Source organism: Toxotes jaculatrix, chromosome 14, assembly GCF_017976425.1.
Source record: "Toxotes jaculatrix isolate fToxJac2 chromosome 14, fToxJac2.pri, whole genome shotgun sequence".
Lineage (NCBI taxonomy): Eukaryota > Metazoa > Chordata > Actinopteri > Toxotidae > Toxotes > Toxotes jaculatrix.
In genome coordinates, this window is record NC_054407.1 from 16,408,437 (window position 1) to 16,423,648 (window position 15,212).

General features: G+C 39.8%; 2 protein-coding genes across 3 annotated transcripts; both read right to left on the minus strand.

The window, feature by feature from the left end:
- Positions 1-420: 420 nt before the first annotated feature.
- On the minus strand, positions 421-5,716 carry asb10 (ankyrin repeat and SOCS box containing 10). 2 transcript variants are annotated; one of them, XM_041056281.1, is made up of 5 exons: positions 5,265-5,716; positions 3,667-3,934; positions 2,160-2,664; positions 1,513-1,626; positions 421-1,157 (listed from the first exon to the last, which is right to left on the minus strand). In XM_041056281.1, the coding sequence occupies exons 1-5, from the start codon at positions 5,587-5,589 to the stop codon at positions 972-974; spliced, it is 1,398 nt and encodes a 465-aa protein (XP_040912215.1). In that variant the 5' UTR covers positions 5,590-5,716; the 3' UTR covers positions 421-971. The 2 variants fall into 2 exon arrangements, with proteins under 2 accessions (XP_040912215.1, XP_040912216.1); XM_041056282.1 differs by lacking the exon at positions 5,265-5,716 and adding an exon at positions 4,190-5,240.
- A 5,677-nt stretch (positions 5,717-11,393) lies between these two features.
- zgc:92591 (uncharacterized protein LOC436997 homolog) lies at positions 11,394-12,004 on the minus strand. The gene is made up of 2 exons (XM_041056004.1): positions 11,807-12,004; positions 11,394-11,711 (listed from the first exon to the last, which is right to left on the minus strand). The coding sequence occupies exons 1-2, from the start codon at positions 11,918-11,920 to the stop codon at positions 11,475-11,477; spliced, it is 351 nt and encodes a 116-aa protein (XP_040911938.1). The 5' UTR covers positions 11,921-12,004; the 3' UTR covers positions 11,394-11,474.
- Positions 12,005-15,212: the final 3,208 nt, after the last annotated feature.

The window sequence follows — 15,212 nt, forward strand, 5'->3', positions numbered from 1 at the left end:
AGAGAGAGGGACAGGTGTGTCTGTTGTTTTAGGTTTCGTCGGTGTGTGAAAGGTTGTCATGAACTTCATGAAATAATCACATAAAATTATCTGCCATTTCATAATAAAATCACAAAATTACAGTCTGTCCCGACACGTGATTACACGATTGAACATGAATCTTCAATTTGACTTAAATTTCAAACTTTTAAGTTACCTTTGTAAACCCAAATGTTGCTTCTAGACAATAGCTCATTGTATATCTTTTAAATTTATTTCGCATCATGAATTTTCTTTGTTTTGTTTTGTTTATTCCCAGAAATACGCACAGTGATGAAAAACGACCAGTAAACACAAAGCAGCAGACTACAAGCAAAAGCATGAGAGGGGAAAGACAGAAAATGTATGGCAACAGGAAATAATAAAAGAACAGTGACACGATTACAAGGCCATGATGGAATATTTTATTTTATATCAGGCCTAATTGTGATGTAAAACGCCTAATTACAATCATATCGGTGGGAAGAATAATTATGCAAAAAAAAAAAGTGATGGCTCATCATTACTGTGCACATTATCACCAAACAGTGAGAATCATTATGTATAAAAATACAAGCAAGTTTAGAAGTTTAAAAAAAAAAAACTGATCACGAAATAAACAAAATAGAAAAACATACAGTTCCACACTTGCTATATACTTTGTCAACTCAAGGCTATAGCTCCCTCTTCTGGTGCAAATTCAAACGTGTATCTGTGCTGAAAGATTGATCTGGAATAAAAGTGACAGAAAACAAGCAGCTGCTTCTTCCTCCTGAAGACCAAACGTGGCACAAAAATATATTTCAAAGTATTCAGAGTACTGCTGCATACTGCTACAGTAAAACTACGGAGTATTACTGAGAATTATTCTCTTGTGAACTACAATATCCTCCTCACATTCAGCAGCACTCAAGTCTTCATCAGGCCTCACACCGACACTGCACACAGTGCTTTTAGTGGACATAGCCTCTGTACTCCAGGAGCAGGTATTTCTTGATGAAGGTGGGTATATCAAGTTTGGGGACCACCTTGTGTACTCGGCCCTCCAGGAAGCTCCTGAGTCTGCAGCGTGCCAAGTGCTGCAGCGAGCGAGGAGTCAGTGCCAAGGAGAAGACTGACTCATAAAACTCCTTGTGCTCCTGATTGGGAAGAAACGTAAATTAACAAAAGTTCAGTTAGTAAAACACTGATACTATTTGTCTCATTTTAGAGTAAACCAAATTGTATGTTAAAAATTAAAAAGTAGTATGCCTGCTAATTAAATAAATATTTATTTGGCAATTCATCTATATTATTTGTGAATATCAAATATCATTAAGGTTGTCTTCTACTTCTGGTTTACTCACATACTGCAATTATGATCAGGTGTAAATTAATTTGTTGCTTAAAGACCTGATGAATTTCAAACTGTCTTCTATCACCAAACCATGGGTCACCTAGAAAAACCTTAGAACACACATACTGGTCATCAATTAGCAATTTTAAAGCGCATGCCTTAAACATCTCTGGAGAAACTGACTCAACCCAGGTGTCGTTGACTTTGAGGTGGCTGTAGGCGTTCAGAAGAACCTCGATGGTGCGTGGAGATTCAGAGCAGTGCTTCAAAACCTGAAAGAAACACCACAACAGAGCAAGGCAATAGGATTCATGTAAACCATCATCTAAGTTCATGAGTGAGCTTGTGACTCCATAGAACTGAAGAAATAAAGTAATTAAACACTTGTGAAATGAACAGATTGGTCTTCCCTCCAGGGGTTTAACTGGAAATTATGCAATTAGTGCTAATTAATCTCCTATTAACACTTGCCTAATTAGGAACCAGGCATTTTGTCTAGTGCACGTGGGTTCACTGATAGTTGTAGTCTGTTTCCCGCAGAGAGTGCAACACTTCATGTTGTGTCATGAAATGGGAATGATTTGAATGTGAAGTTGTGAAGTCTGGAATATTGCAAGGAACAGTTCAGTGTTTCAAGACTCGCACTCAAGGTGTTACATGTGCAGTATTTGCTAATTAGCCACCTTGATGAACAACTGGTTCATATGATATACAACTACAAACCAATCTGGAATGCATTAGCTCATTCTATATGCATGTGCACACATTTCCTCCTCTATATAACATGTAGCTTTTCATTTCCTACCATGGGCAGAGCTCCAGGCCAGACCCGAATAGAACCATAGTTGAGCAAAGCGCGAACAATCCTCTCAGGGTGATGGGAAATCTTGTAGCACACCACCTTCAGGATGTTGTGCATAGGAGCTTCACCACCGTAGTCCATGTTGTTAACACAGGCACCATTAGCCAGGAGCAGATCCACTATGTCTGGGTTTGCATTCTTACAGGCCATATGCAAAGGAGTGTGTTTGTCTTGGTCCAAAGTGTGGACATCGGCCCCTGACCCCAGCAGCATCTGGCACACCTTAAAGTAACGCGGGAGGTCCTGCACTTCCTGGGGCTGAGAACAAGCAGTGTTCAGGGGTGTGAGACCTTCATCATTCTGTTTGTCCACAGAAGCCCCATAACGCAGGTAGAGCTCAGTGTGGTCTGAGAGGCCATTCCTGGCTGCCAAATGTAAAGGAGTGTCATTTTCATCAGTAGAGCGACCATTGATGGCTGCACCATACTGAAGGAGATATTTGGCACATCTGCAGTCGGAAATACAGAACCTTGTGTTGCAACAGAGCAGTTATGTTCCAATTTATACATTAGATCAGTGGTTCCCACTTTTTTATCTCTTACTCTTACCTCCAATCGTGTTCCAAATGCGTGCATTAAAATTTATTCCAAACTGGAAATCATTTCCCACCATCAAAGTTTGTCTTTTTTGTCAATAGGTTTGATTTGAGTGTGTTATAACTACTTTTAGTGGCAGAGGTTCAGCATGTCATTCATTTATCCAGCAGTTTTAGCTTTCCATTTCACCTTCTCTGCTCACCTGCCAGCTGGTTTTCATGCACTCTCAATAGCAGCAGGTGGTTTTACAGTGAGGCTGTGTAACGCTTGTTAGGAGAAATAACACAGTCTTCTCCTTTCAAAAGTTGAACCGCTTAGCAGCAAATGCTCTCAGTTCCATACAATTATTGGGTTTGCATCTGCAGCCTTATTTTGTCTAGTATGACCAGTAGCTTATGATGGCTAATGTTAGCTAATATGAGCAAACTTTGGGCAGATATTGCGGTTCGCTGACTTTAAATAGCACAATTTCCTCTCATAAAAGTAGAATTCATTAGCAATAAAAGAACCATTGCTGAATTGAATACACTCAGGGGTTTTGCAGCTACACAGCTGTAAGAGACAGCCTGGTATAACCAGTGGCTTATGGCAGCTGATGTTAGCAAATGTTGCTGTATAACTGACATTATTGAGTGAGTTCAGTAACTTGCTGACTCCCTTCTTGTGCTACTGTTAACTAACTAATGTTTTAGAATTTACATTTTTTCCCCTAACTGTCACTTCTTCCAATAGTGACTGCTGTTCAACAAAAGTTACACATATAGGCTTGCTTTAAGTCTGTCCTGTTGTTGCTTGAAGCTAATGGTTATTGGTTGTTACAAATTTGTAATTCTATTCGAGTTTTTCCACAAATAGGATTATTGACTAGATAAATCACTGGCCCACACTTTCTAGTTTTATTCTACTATACTCACTCAAGGGATTCCGGGCTTGTACAAAGGTGCAAAGGCATAAGGCCATCTTCAGAGACAGCATTGGCATTGGCGCCGTGGATCAGCAGCAGTTTGGTACACTCTGGCTGGCAGTTTTCACAGGACTCGTGGAGGGCAGTGGTGCCACCAGGTGCTAGGTCTACGTTGGCCCCACGTTGCAGCAGGAGTTTCAGGCAGTCTGTAAAACCTCGACCAGCAGTGATGTGAATTGGTGTGGTCAGTTCCTGCTCATATGTCAGTGACCACAGTCCTGCCAGCAGGGACAAAATTTGCATAAAGTCAACTCTGAGTTCAAGCCTTGGGACCACTGTAAACAAGCAGACATGTCAGATATAACTGTTGTTGCAAGAGTTCTGTTTCTGTTAATTAAAGCATGTAGTGTAGAGTCATAACATTTCAAAGTATTTCTGATGACACCTCATCAGAATGTCAACATCCCTCCTTTAAACAAATGACCTCGAAAGAAACAGAAACAACTTTCAAATCAAAGCACTGGAAAACCTACTCAAGCCTCTGTAGTTATATCTGAAGTTCTTCCATTCCTCTATGTTGCTGGTGTCATAAATGGCATCAATAAGGTATCCATACTCGTCGTCGTCCACGATGCTGAGAATGGTCAGCTCATCACCAACAAGCAGTGAGTTCCAGAACTGTAGGACACAACCTGTGGCCTTGGCTGTGGCGATCACATCGCTGCGGTAGGTCTTTTGTTTGCGCCACTTAACCTTGGGTGCTACATAAGCCATGCTGGTTTTGTAATGTTTTAATAGCGTTGTTTCTCCAGAAGGAAAAAAGCACTTATGTAGGTTGTTTGTGCAGACTAGGGCTATTTCTGGGAGGTGTTATGTGATATTTTGTTTGACCTGGTGAACCTCGCCAGTGCAGTGGCATGGGAGCCAATGACTGGTGCAATACATGTCACCTGCCCACTGATTCAGCTAATCCACTAAAGTCAAGTGACAACAGACTGGAATTTTGCATTCAAGGAATTTAGAAGTGACACATTCTATTGAGAAATATGAGAGCATCGGCAAAATCCAGTATTGCAAAGGCCCGTGTTATGCAGTGATTCCAGAATTTTCACTTGTGTTCTTGAATATCAATTTCAAGTAACTTGAAAAGCATGTGGAAACTGACACAAACCGTTAGTGTTTCGTGTTCAGTTTCATCTTCAGTGAAAAGCCAAAGATTAATATCCTGTTGCACAGAACAAACAGATGACTCCTAAGTCTGATTATGTGATGGACAAATGATGGTTTCTATAAATATTGCCTCGTGTTCTGTTTCTATAAATATTACATCACTGTGTCTTTAAATACAGCCTGAGGGTGTGATGCACCAGTTACATTGTGTTTCGTGTAGTTGTACATTAAAATAATTTTAAAGGAGTGATTAATTTCTCCATTTCTGCTTCTTTATTAACAACAGTTCTTGTCAGTTCTGTTAATACAAGAAGTATTTTTTAAATTCCCAGTTTGGATGCTAATCTCCAGGAAACACAATGAAGTTACTAGCTATGCTTTGCCAAATCGCATGAATCCCTAAATTAAATCCTAATGAAGACAGATGTTGTCTCCTACCTTCCCCTCTGGTGACCCAGCGCATGTCCCCTCCCTGTGGCTCAATGATGAGGTTTGCTGTGGATCCTCTAGGAAAGAGGTGCTGCATAGCCTCCAAGTTTCCTGTATAAAGAGCATTCTGGACGACCACATCCTGGCACACAGCTGGTGGAAGGGCAGAGCTGGACCTCAGAGGTTCCGTGTCCCTGGCCTCCTTCTTCAGCATATAGCTAGTGAGGTGATGGGAGGCCATCTGCCTCTTGTACTTGTATCTCTCTAGCATGTCCTCGTCAAGTTCTAGAGAACGCAAGGCCATGGGTGTGAAGACAAAGCTGCCTCGCGACATGCTGAATGGCTTGCCTCACACAGAGAAAAGTGGTTGTGTATGATAAAGCGAAGGAGACTTTCTAAAAGGGCCTGTGTCTCTGTTTTTGTTGTTGTTTCACTCTCTCTGGCTAATGTCCACTATGTGCCTGCCGGCTGTTCACAGGGTTGGTTCACAGAGTTGTTTTGATATTCGGTATGAGACCCTCCCTGCAGTGTGACAAGTAATGCTATTTTTATGTCTCACATGCAGCCACTCGAGCCTCTCCTGTTTGCCTCCAGCAAAGTTACAGCCATGAAGTCTCTCTGTCGGGCTGCAAGTATCAAATGAATTGAACAAACTTATGTTTTGTAACTACAGAGCATGCTGTTTTCTAAATCACACGGTATCTTATTAGGAAAAAATTTAATGAACAGAATATGTGGGATTTGCTTTCTTAAAAACTATAAGATTTTATAAGTAGTGCCTCTTCCTGATATATTTAGTGTGTATTCATCTCTCCTACTCTAATTGTGCTGAGCAAGAATAGTCCATATAAAGGGTCAAGTAAATAAATTAATCACCTTTGCACTTCCCAGCAGGAATTTCACTGTTATACAAAAAAAAAAAAAAAAAAATAAATAACTGACTTAAATGTTTGGGCAACTTTTAAGGTCAATTTTTGCCTTGACATTTTTCTATGATGAAGAGCAAATAGGAATGCCTTATTTGTAAGCCCCTGTGAGTATTGTGTTTGCAAAATGTCTTTTTCTGCTCTCTATTTTTTTTTCAAGAGCCTTAATGGATTTTATGTATCCACACGGCTCCCTGCATTAGAACATTAGGCTGAATGACTGGCAACCGCTGTGTCACTCTGCCCCACGTGTAGTGTTCTGATGGTGGAGGGATGGCACATAATTAAGCCTCTTAAGCCTACTTCCTAGGCATCTGACAAACATCTTTTTTGACTGATGGACCACCATTTTCCAGTGCTGTTAGAAATTCTACCCAGTAGCAACCACATCCCATTTTTCAACTCTCTAGACACCTGAGATAGATTTTCATGGCTGGCAAGGATAACTCAGAATTACCCTGGAGTTTTTTTGAAGACTGATTAACTTGCACTGATAAAACCATTCATCAATTTTACTGTATTGAATAAACAATGTAACAAAACACATGTATTTTAAGGTCTGTTTATCTGCCTCTGTGTTGGAGTCCATCAAGGTACATGCAAGCTCTGCAGAAAACAAGGTCTGCACCACAGGTGGAGAAATACACAATATTTGTGCAGAGGTTTTACCTTCTTTTTCCATTTGAAAACACAGAAGCATAGCTGCATCTCATCTATACCTTAACGACTGTTCTGGTATGGAAATCAAGGTCATTTATTTTATGTTACAGTTTGGTAATAGATGCCACATTAAACTGAAGGCGAGTAAGAGTTTCAACTTTGAAAACACACATTACCAGAGAGAGACTAGGAATATTGTTTTTGCGGCTGGAGTACATCCTTTTAAATGATATACATAATGAGTTTATAATATGCATCTGGGCTACCTCCTCTCTACTTTGATGTCTTCCAAATGGCCCGGGTGTCATCAGCAAAACATGTAGGCACTTTCCCGCCTCATTGACTCCCAAATGTATTTTAAATATCATTCCTGGTAACGCAATTATTTAAAACGCTGAACTAAACACTTACTAATGGGGAAAAAGACAGCGACTTCGATAAATTCATTTCTCAAATGGTGGGCATTCATGTTTCTTTTTTTTTTTTCTCTGTGAAGCAGAGGAAACTCTGATGACAACAAAAAACATCAGCAGTAGTAACACCCCCTGCCCTCACAGCTCCCCGTGGACATATTAAATCTTTAGTTTCCTCACATTACCCACCAGTAGCTGTCTCTCCAAGGTTTTCTGCATTGTGGTCAACCTCCTTCCTCTCCCAAGGCGGTAAGAGGCTGGACATCAGCAACAACCCTGATGAGAGTGAGGCACTTCATTTATGCAATCATAGGCAATTAGTTCCCTCTGATTATGTGCCTCTTAATGCTGTTTTGAGTACTGTGGCACACAGTAATACAGAAAGAGATTAAACTATAGCCCTCCCTCCACACTGAGCAGTCATTTAATATACTGAGAACATAATGAAATGTACACAGTAATTACAGTAATATTAAATGCTAATGGCTTTACAATTGGATCTGCTGTTCGTTTAAAACAGAGTCAGAGCACCAAAAGAAAGTCTAAGTTTAGAGAGAGCGTCACCATGACATCAGAGCATGCAATTATCCATCAGGTGTTTCTTATTTTAATGATTTATGTGTTATTTCATGTTATTCCAGTCAGAGGAAGCAGAGATCATGTCTGGCATGTGGGCAATTCTGTACTGGGTAGAGAGCAATTAATATGCAATTTACCCATTTCAGATCACATCTAGGGAGTTAAAAGGAAACAGGGTCTAAAGTTTCTATTCTGGTGGTAGAATAACTGGGAGGTCACCATGGAAACATGATAAGAGATAATGAGCATGCTTAATTGGCTTAATTTTCAAAAGAGAAGTTGCTGCATTATGCATTTGTCTACTGGTTCTGATTGTCTAGGCTTATTCAAATTTTGTTAATATCACATTGACTGTGCGACACATTAAGGTAGACACACAGTCTGCTTTAAGTCTTCAATGCCATTTAAGTGCCTTTGATAGCCAATCAACACTGGTTTACTTCCATATATATGGCTAAGAGCTTAGAAAGGGGCCCTGTCTGCAAATCTTCCTGAGGTCTCATCACAATGCTTGATGCTTGGTGGAGAACCTAAATGAATTTATAGAGCCCTGAATTGAACAGTAGCTCCAAACTATTCTGTGGAAGCATGATTACTTTTTCTGTACTCTTTCAGCTCTGAGCCCACTACACATAATGTATTGTATCGGTCTTTGCAGATTCCAATTGTCTCTCAATGCACTGATCACCACACAAATAGCCCTCTGTTTCATCATGACAATTGAGAGGTTCATATTTCAACCTAATAGTCCTGTATAACTTTAACCATCTATCACAACCTCATTTCATTGCGGTTGCAGTTAATACGCGCTTCCCTGCCAAGTGGAACATTTTCTAATGATGCACTCTCACACGAAAACAAGGCAAGCCAGCCTGGGTTCTGCATCACTCACTAATGCATCCATCCATAATATGTTCATAGCAGCCTGCCTAAAGCAGACAGCGATGACTACCAGTAGGCATAGGCATGAGAGGGGATATGGGGAAGGATGCAAGACACAAAACCTAAATGGCCATGATAATCATGAACAAAGTCACCGCCATCAAAGACTGTATCACCCTCATAATAACATCTGTAGATTTCATATCATTACCAAGAATGCTGGAAAACATCTAAAATGGGTATCTCAACAATAACAGTCAGTGGTGGGAGTCACATCCAAGTTCATTATCACAGTGAGCCTGGCTTTGTAGGATGTTGACAAGGGTTGCCTAATAGGTGTATGTAAAGCCTGATGTAAACACCATCCTAATTAGAGAGACCTTTATCAGTTCCTCCATTTTATGCAGATTGGACTGGTGCAAACGCTAGTGTCATTATCCTGTAATCAAGTACTATTCAGTTGACGGTGCCGTCTTTTAAAAACCTGATTAGAATGCATAACAAGCATACAATGTTGCATTATTTCCTCTGTCAGTTTATAAATATGTCAATTTTTAAAGCTAACTGAATAATGGATCTTGACAGGTTTAGATGAAGATGAAGATACATCAGAGATGAAAACTATCACTTTAAAAATAGTCCACTAAGGTATTTTGGAATATAATTATAAGTATATTAATCAGCTTGTTGTACATCTCACATAATCATTGTCTTTACATGTGAAGTAAATGATGATTACACCAGTCATTTATTTTCCCACTAACATAGGAACCAAACTCTGATAAAATGCACTTTGTTTCACAAACATTACTCATATTTTGAAGACAGTTATCGTAAGTTAATTTGTCAATACCAATGTTATTTTCCATTTTAATATGCCGATATTTTTCCGTATTAATAACGGAACATATGTTGTATCGATATTTTCTGCGCGGCCTAACAAACGCGCAGGAAATGTCATTTCCGGTAGCCATATTTGCTCGTAACTTCGGAAACAACTTAAAATTTGTTTGTTTTTTCACTTGTTGCAGTGTGGATATTTGTATCGATGCAGCCGGATCGAAACTTTTTGAAATACGGAAATGTTTTTAAAACATCGGTAAGTGTCGTTTTTTGTTTCTAAATATGACGTTGTTTAACAAACAACAACACCTGCGAATGTCGTTGTCGTTGCTGAATGGGGCAACATGTTGCTAGCAACGACACAGCGATGTCAACTTTTCCAGACACGCTGTAGCGGCTGATTTACCTTGACAAAAGACACTTTGCGACTGCTTACTTGTACTTGTGGTTGAATCAGTTCAAGATGAAACCTGATGTTAAATATAATACCTTTCAAAGATGAAACCAGTGATTAACAACCTTTTTGGCCTGTGCTTTACTAAAAACCAGTGTGTAGTTTGGGCCCTCAGTCGCATGTGAAATGTGACTGAATGCTGTTCAAAACAGCAAAGCTTAGAGAAAAGTCTGAAAAATTAAATATATATATTAACTCCTTATCTGGAGAGTATTTGTAGTTGCAGACCTCTTTTGGTTCAAAAGCCCTGGACTTTTGAATGAAGGATGTGTACTTGTAATGGAGTATTTTTAGAATGCTTTGCATTGGTACTTTTACTTAAGTAACTAATTTGATTACTTCTTCCACCACTGGCTCTGAGAGTCATTGCGGAGGAGTCAGGAGATAACATGCTAAAGCTTTGATCAGCCTCCGGTTTGTTATCAGCAGTTTCCCTGCCAGCATTGCACCCTCCTGTTTAAATCCACGCTTGTCAGAGCTGGCGTGCTCTCATTGCAACCCCATTTATTTGTGTCTCATGGAGAAATGCAGGTGTCGGCGGTGCCTTTGCTTTTGGATTGGTAAGAGTGGATAATGATGTACATGTGTGAGACAGGTATGAGGAATCAAAACAAAGTGGCAAACTATTTTTTCTGCAACCAGAAACAAGCTTGTGTTCACTCAGCCTCCTCACACTCAGCTGAATGGCACACAAAAGTGTACTGCTGGTGTGTAATATTTTCATGTCTGGTATATTTTGAATGGCTTTAACATGAGATCAGCATTCACTAGGCTAAAAAAAAATGTGTTGACAGCTATTGGGATCATTTTCTGTTAACCTGCTGCTGTTCCGTAATGCTGACAGTGTGGGGCCAGTTGTAACATCTGTTAAAACCTGCTGCATTAAAAGAATAATTAAATCTTTGTTGAAATGTGAAGATAGTTGAGAGGGAATTGACCCACTTTGGGGCTTAATTATAAACATCTTTTAATTTTATGAATCTTCCAGAAACGCTGTCAAAGTGTTCAGGCTGTCAGCGAGCGTAGTCTCACAGCTGGATATGATGTAAATATAGAACAGAGCCAACAAATGCAGGTGTGACAGGTAAATGCAGAGCCTTACTGACCCTACGCATGTGGGTTATTTTTATACTAATGTTGATTTGACCAAATGAAAGATCTAGTGCTGGAATATATTTAGCTGGAAATTTTATTTTATTTTTTTTAACTGCAACCACAGAAGCTACATCTGATATAATTTCCATTTATAAATATTTTGTGTAATATGCTTGTTTAGTAGACATGACAGATGTGCAGTTACGCCATCTAGTGGCTAATACTGGTATCGCCCCCCTCCCTAAATGAAAAAGGGGATTTAAAAGTGAAGAGAATAATCAGCTTCCGTGCGTTTATTGAAACCAACCAGTTTACAAAGTCACTGATGCACATGTTTGAAATAATAAACTGGAGTGTGTGGAGGTCTTCACTTGGAGCTGGTGTACTTGGTGACAGCCTTGGTGCCTTCAGACACGGCGTGTTTGGCCAGCTCGCCGGGCAGCAGCAGCCTCACCGCGGTTTGCACCTCTCTGCTGGTGATGGTGGAGCGTTTATTGTACTGAGCCAGGCGGGACGCTTCCGTGGCGATCCTCTCAAACAGGTCATTCACGAAGGAGTTCATGATGCTCATGGCTCTGCTAGAAATCCCCGTGTCCGGATGGACCTATGAAGACAAGGAAAGAAGCGTTATTAGTACGTTTTGGGATAGGATAGGAAACCCCGAAGCAGATGAAGCTCGGCGCGTCCGCCTTCACCCACCTGTTTCAAAACTTTATAGATGTACATCGCGTAAGTCTCTCTCCGCTTGGCCTTTCTCTTCGCCTTTTTCTCACTCGAACTTTTCCCCTTCTTCTTGGATACATCATTGGTCATTTTTTTGTGGAAATGGTGTAAAATAAGTAAAGCTTGACAATATTAAGTTCGTCAAGAGGCTGTATAATATAGGTTAGGAGTGATTATTCCAGTTTTCTGGCTCATGGACGGCGGTTTATGTAGCAGCATAAATTGGTGTAATTAGTGAGTGATTTAACTCACCTGTCCTTTTGTTTGGAGCGGACAGACCTGCGCTCTGTGTTAATGTGCGCCTGCACATTAAGACGGAACCAGTAGGAGAAGGAATAAAAGTCCTCCGAGCCTCGTTATTTATTTATTTTAAACTCAGGTGGGTAGTGTTGTTGTTGTGCTGCAGTATTTCACGACAGTACTGATAGATGGAGGTTGCCTCAAGAGGATGCACATAACAATGGTGCCCTCTGGGTGGCACGCTTGTACCAGTTTTTAAAGGCTTCATAAAAGCTTTAAAGTGGGGTTGTGCACTTGCTGTAGAATCCAGTGTAATCCACTGAAATCTTCTATGCAGCCTTAATGGTCTAAGGGGTACACTGAAATATCATAACATTTACCAGGCAACACTTCTGAGATACACTTGTAGACTTGTTGTCACATCTAGTGTTTAAGGCAATATGTTGGCCTGTACCTGTTTTTGTGTAGATTAATGCACACTGAGGCTATGCTTATTAAAAACGTTAGGCATTACGAGTATGAGGCTGGATTAAACCAGGCACTTCACTCCAGAACCACAGCCCCAAAAGCCCCAGGTTCATTTAGTCGGATTTAGCGAATGGGTGTCTGAGAAAATGCAGATTTGGGAATATGCACTATATAGGTCTAGTCTTGAAGCTTTCTAAAATAGAACAGCACTTTGTTAAATCCCCTGTCATTTTAACTGAAACTGTATTTGTGTATAAACTATTATGTGTCTAAACTCCTCACTCCTCACTCCTATTTGGCACCAATTGCAAAGGCCAAGTAGTATTTAAGCTGCATAGTAATGAATGGTTTTTGGTTTTGATGGCAAAGCAGAATTTTGGCATAATCTTAACATATTTTCTCAGCGCTTGAAAAATTCAGTGACAATACAGATTGTAGAGGTGAGGCCCCCTAGCAGGTTCATCTGCCCTCTCAGTGTGGTCTGCAAACTGTTTTTCATTTTTAGTGACTATGGTGTCTGATTGTGGTAATGGGGCTATTTGTTTGTTTAGTGGCAGTGTGCTTACATCTCTAAGCTTGTGTTTGATCTTGGACCCTTATATTTATAGAACATCCTGACAAAGTTAAGATTTTCACACTGATAATTGGGATAAAAATGTTCCTGCTCTAGGCCTGTATTATCATTTTTAGATATTGTTGTCGTTTCATTTGGGTTGAAAAGTTTAACATCTAAATTAGCCCTCAGTGTGTGATTGTTGTAGCCTCTTAAAGTAATGGCTTACTTAAGGACCAACTAGATGCCACTGTGATTATAAAACATGCCAGCATCCACTGCCTTTGACCACACATAATCTTTTTTTTTAAGCCAAAGCTTTTACCCCCTATATCCCTCTGTTATTGCATTTTCCTGCATTTTCAGTTGGACACTATGCCCCACATATATCAATGAGATATTTCCTAATACCACGACAGCCTTAAAAGTATAAGCCAATAAGACGGTTGATGTATCCGACTTGCCTGATGTGTGTGTTTTGTGTGTAGGTCCTAGCTTGTTCTATCATTTTGATGGATGAGATCCAAGGCACTGGAAGGAACACAAATGATATCTTTTAGCACAAACACACACACACACACTCACTCTCTCTCTCTCTCTCTCTCTCTCTCTCTCTCTCTCTCTCTCTCTCTCTCTCTCTCTCTCTCTCTGTAAATGGTAAAGCGCTTTATCTTTCGTTCATTCATTCAGTTCACTCTTTCATTTCTGTCATACCAAAGCTTGGGACAGTTGTATTTGCTCTAAACATGCTACTAAGGTTCTGTTCACTTTTTGAGATGCATCCATACAATAATCTTACGACAGGTGAGCAGTGAATGTGGGGATGTTATTGCAACATCCCTCTTTATCAAGTAGGCCATTTAGGCTGAAGAGTGTGAAGCAGTTTGACACCAGTGTTAAGGCTGAGAGCTCCAAGCAGTGGAGCTTTGCAGTAACAGTTTCATCATGGGAACGGTTTTGGTTTTACAAAGGTGTTTATTTTCATTTTTATGAAAGAAGGTATAAAGAGATGCATGTAGTACACACAATAGAATAATACATTTTTAGCCTAAGCAATATAGCATTTTTCAGTGCTCTGCAGAGAAGAAACACTTCCATATTGTTTGTCTTCACAGAACTGAGCTGTAAAACTTCACAGATATGCTTCTCATACACTCCTGGATTTACTAAAGAAATAGGTAGATTTGTGTTGACCTGTGGAGCAATGTAACCATTTGACTAAGTAACTAGAACAAGTACACTGCTCTTTCTGTTTTCAGGGTTTTGGACACTTTATTTGCTCCTCAGTTTTGTTCTCCATAAGAGCACAGCAGATATTTAGCAATTGATTAGCTTTGAATAGGTCCCCTTACCTGAGACATCATTTATGCAAGGTCATTTGCAGCAACTGCTACACACATTGCATAGCAGCCATTGGTTGATTGTATTGTGAAGGCTATCTCTTTCTCTGTTGTCTGGCAGATTTCTGCTGTCTGGGTTGTGTCATCTGTGAAGAGAAGATGGGAAAAAAAAAGGTGAGTGTGTGTACACATCTGCTACCTCGCAACGTCTGTCTGACAGTCACTGGAAAAGCAAAATGTTGGCTGTTTTGTTTATCACAGCCTTTCATGTCAACATATTGCTTAAGGCTATGAGGCATGTTTGTTGTATTTTTTTTCCTGAACGATTTGTAGGTTAATAGAACAAAGCTTAGCCTGATACCTGCAGTGATTACTCTGTAGTTGCCAAATGCACAAGTTGTGTCACGGCCTTGTATACAAATATATCAGTTTTGTGTTTCTGTGAACATACACACTTAAGTAAATGTCAGAGCTATTTAATTTTTCCCTTACTGAATGAGTGATTCAAAACATTAAGAACAAAACAACATTCAGTTTATTTTAATAGAAAGGTCTGATTACAGCACATATGAAAAAGGGTCAACAGCATGATTTGCTGACTTACTAACTACAATTGTGAATAAAGGAGTTTTTAATCTCTATTTATTGATTTATTTATAGAAACGGTTCCAATCATTAACTTTTATCTTTGTAATTATAAATCAGGTACTGTTGCAAATGTGCGTGTGCTAGCTGCTGAACGCCATATATAGGAAAACAGTGTGCTTAGAGGCTGGGATAG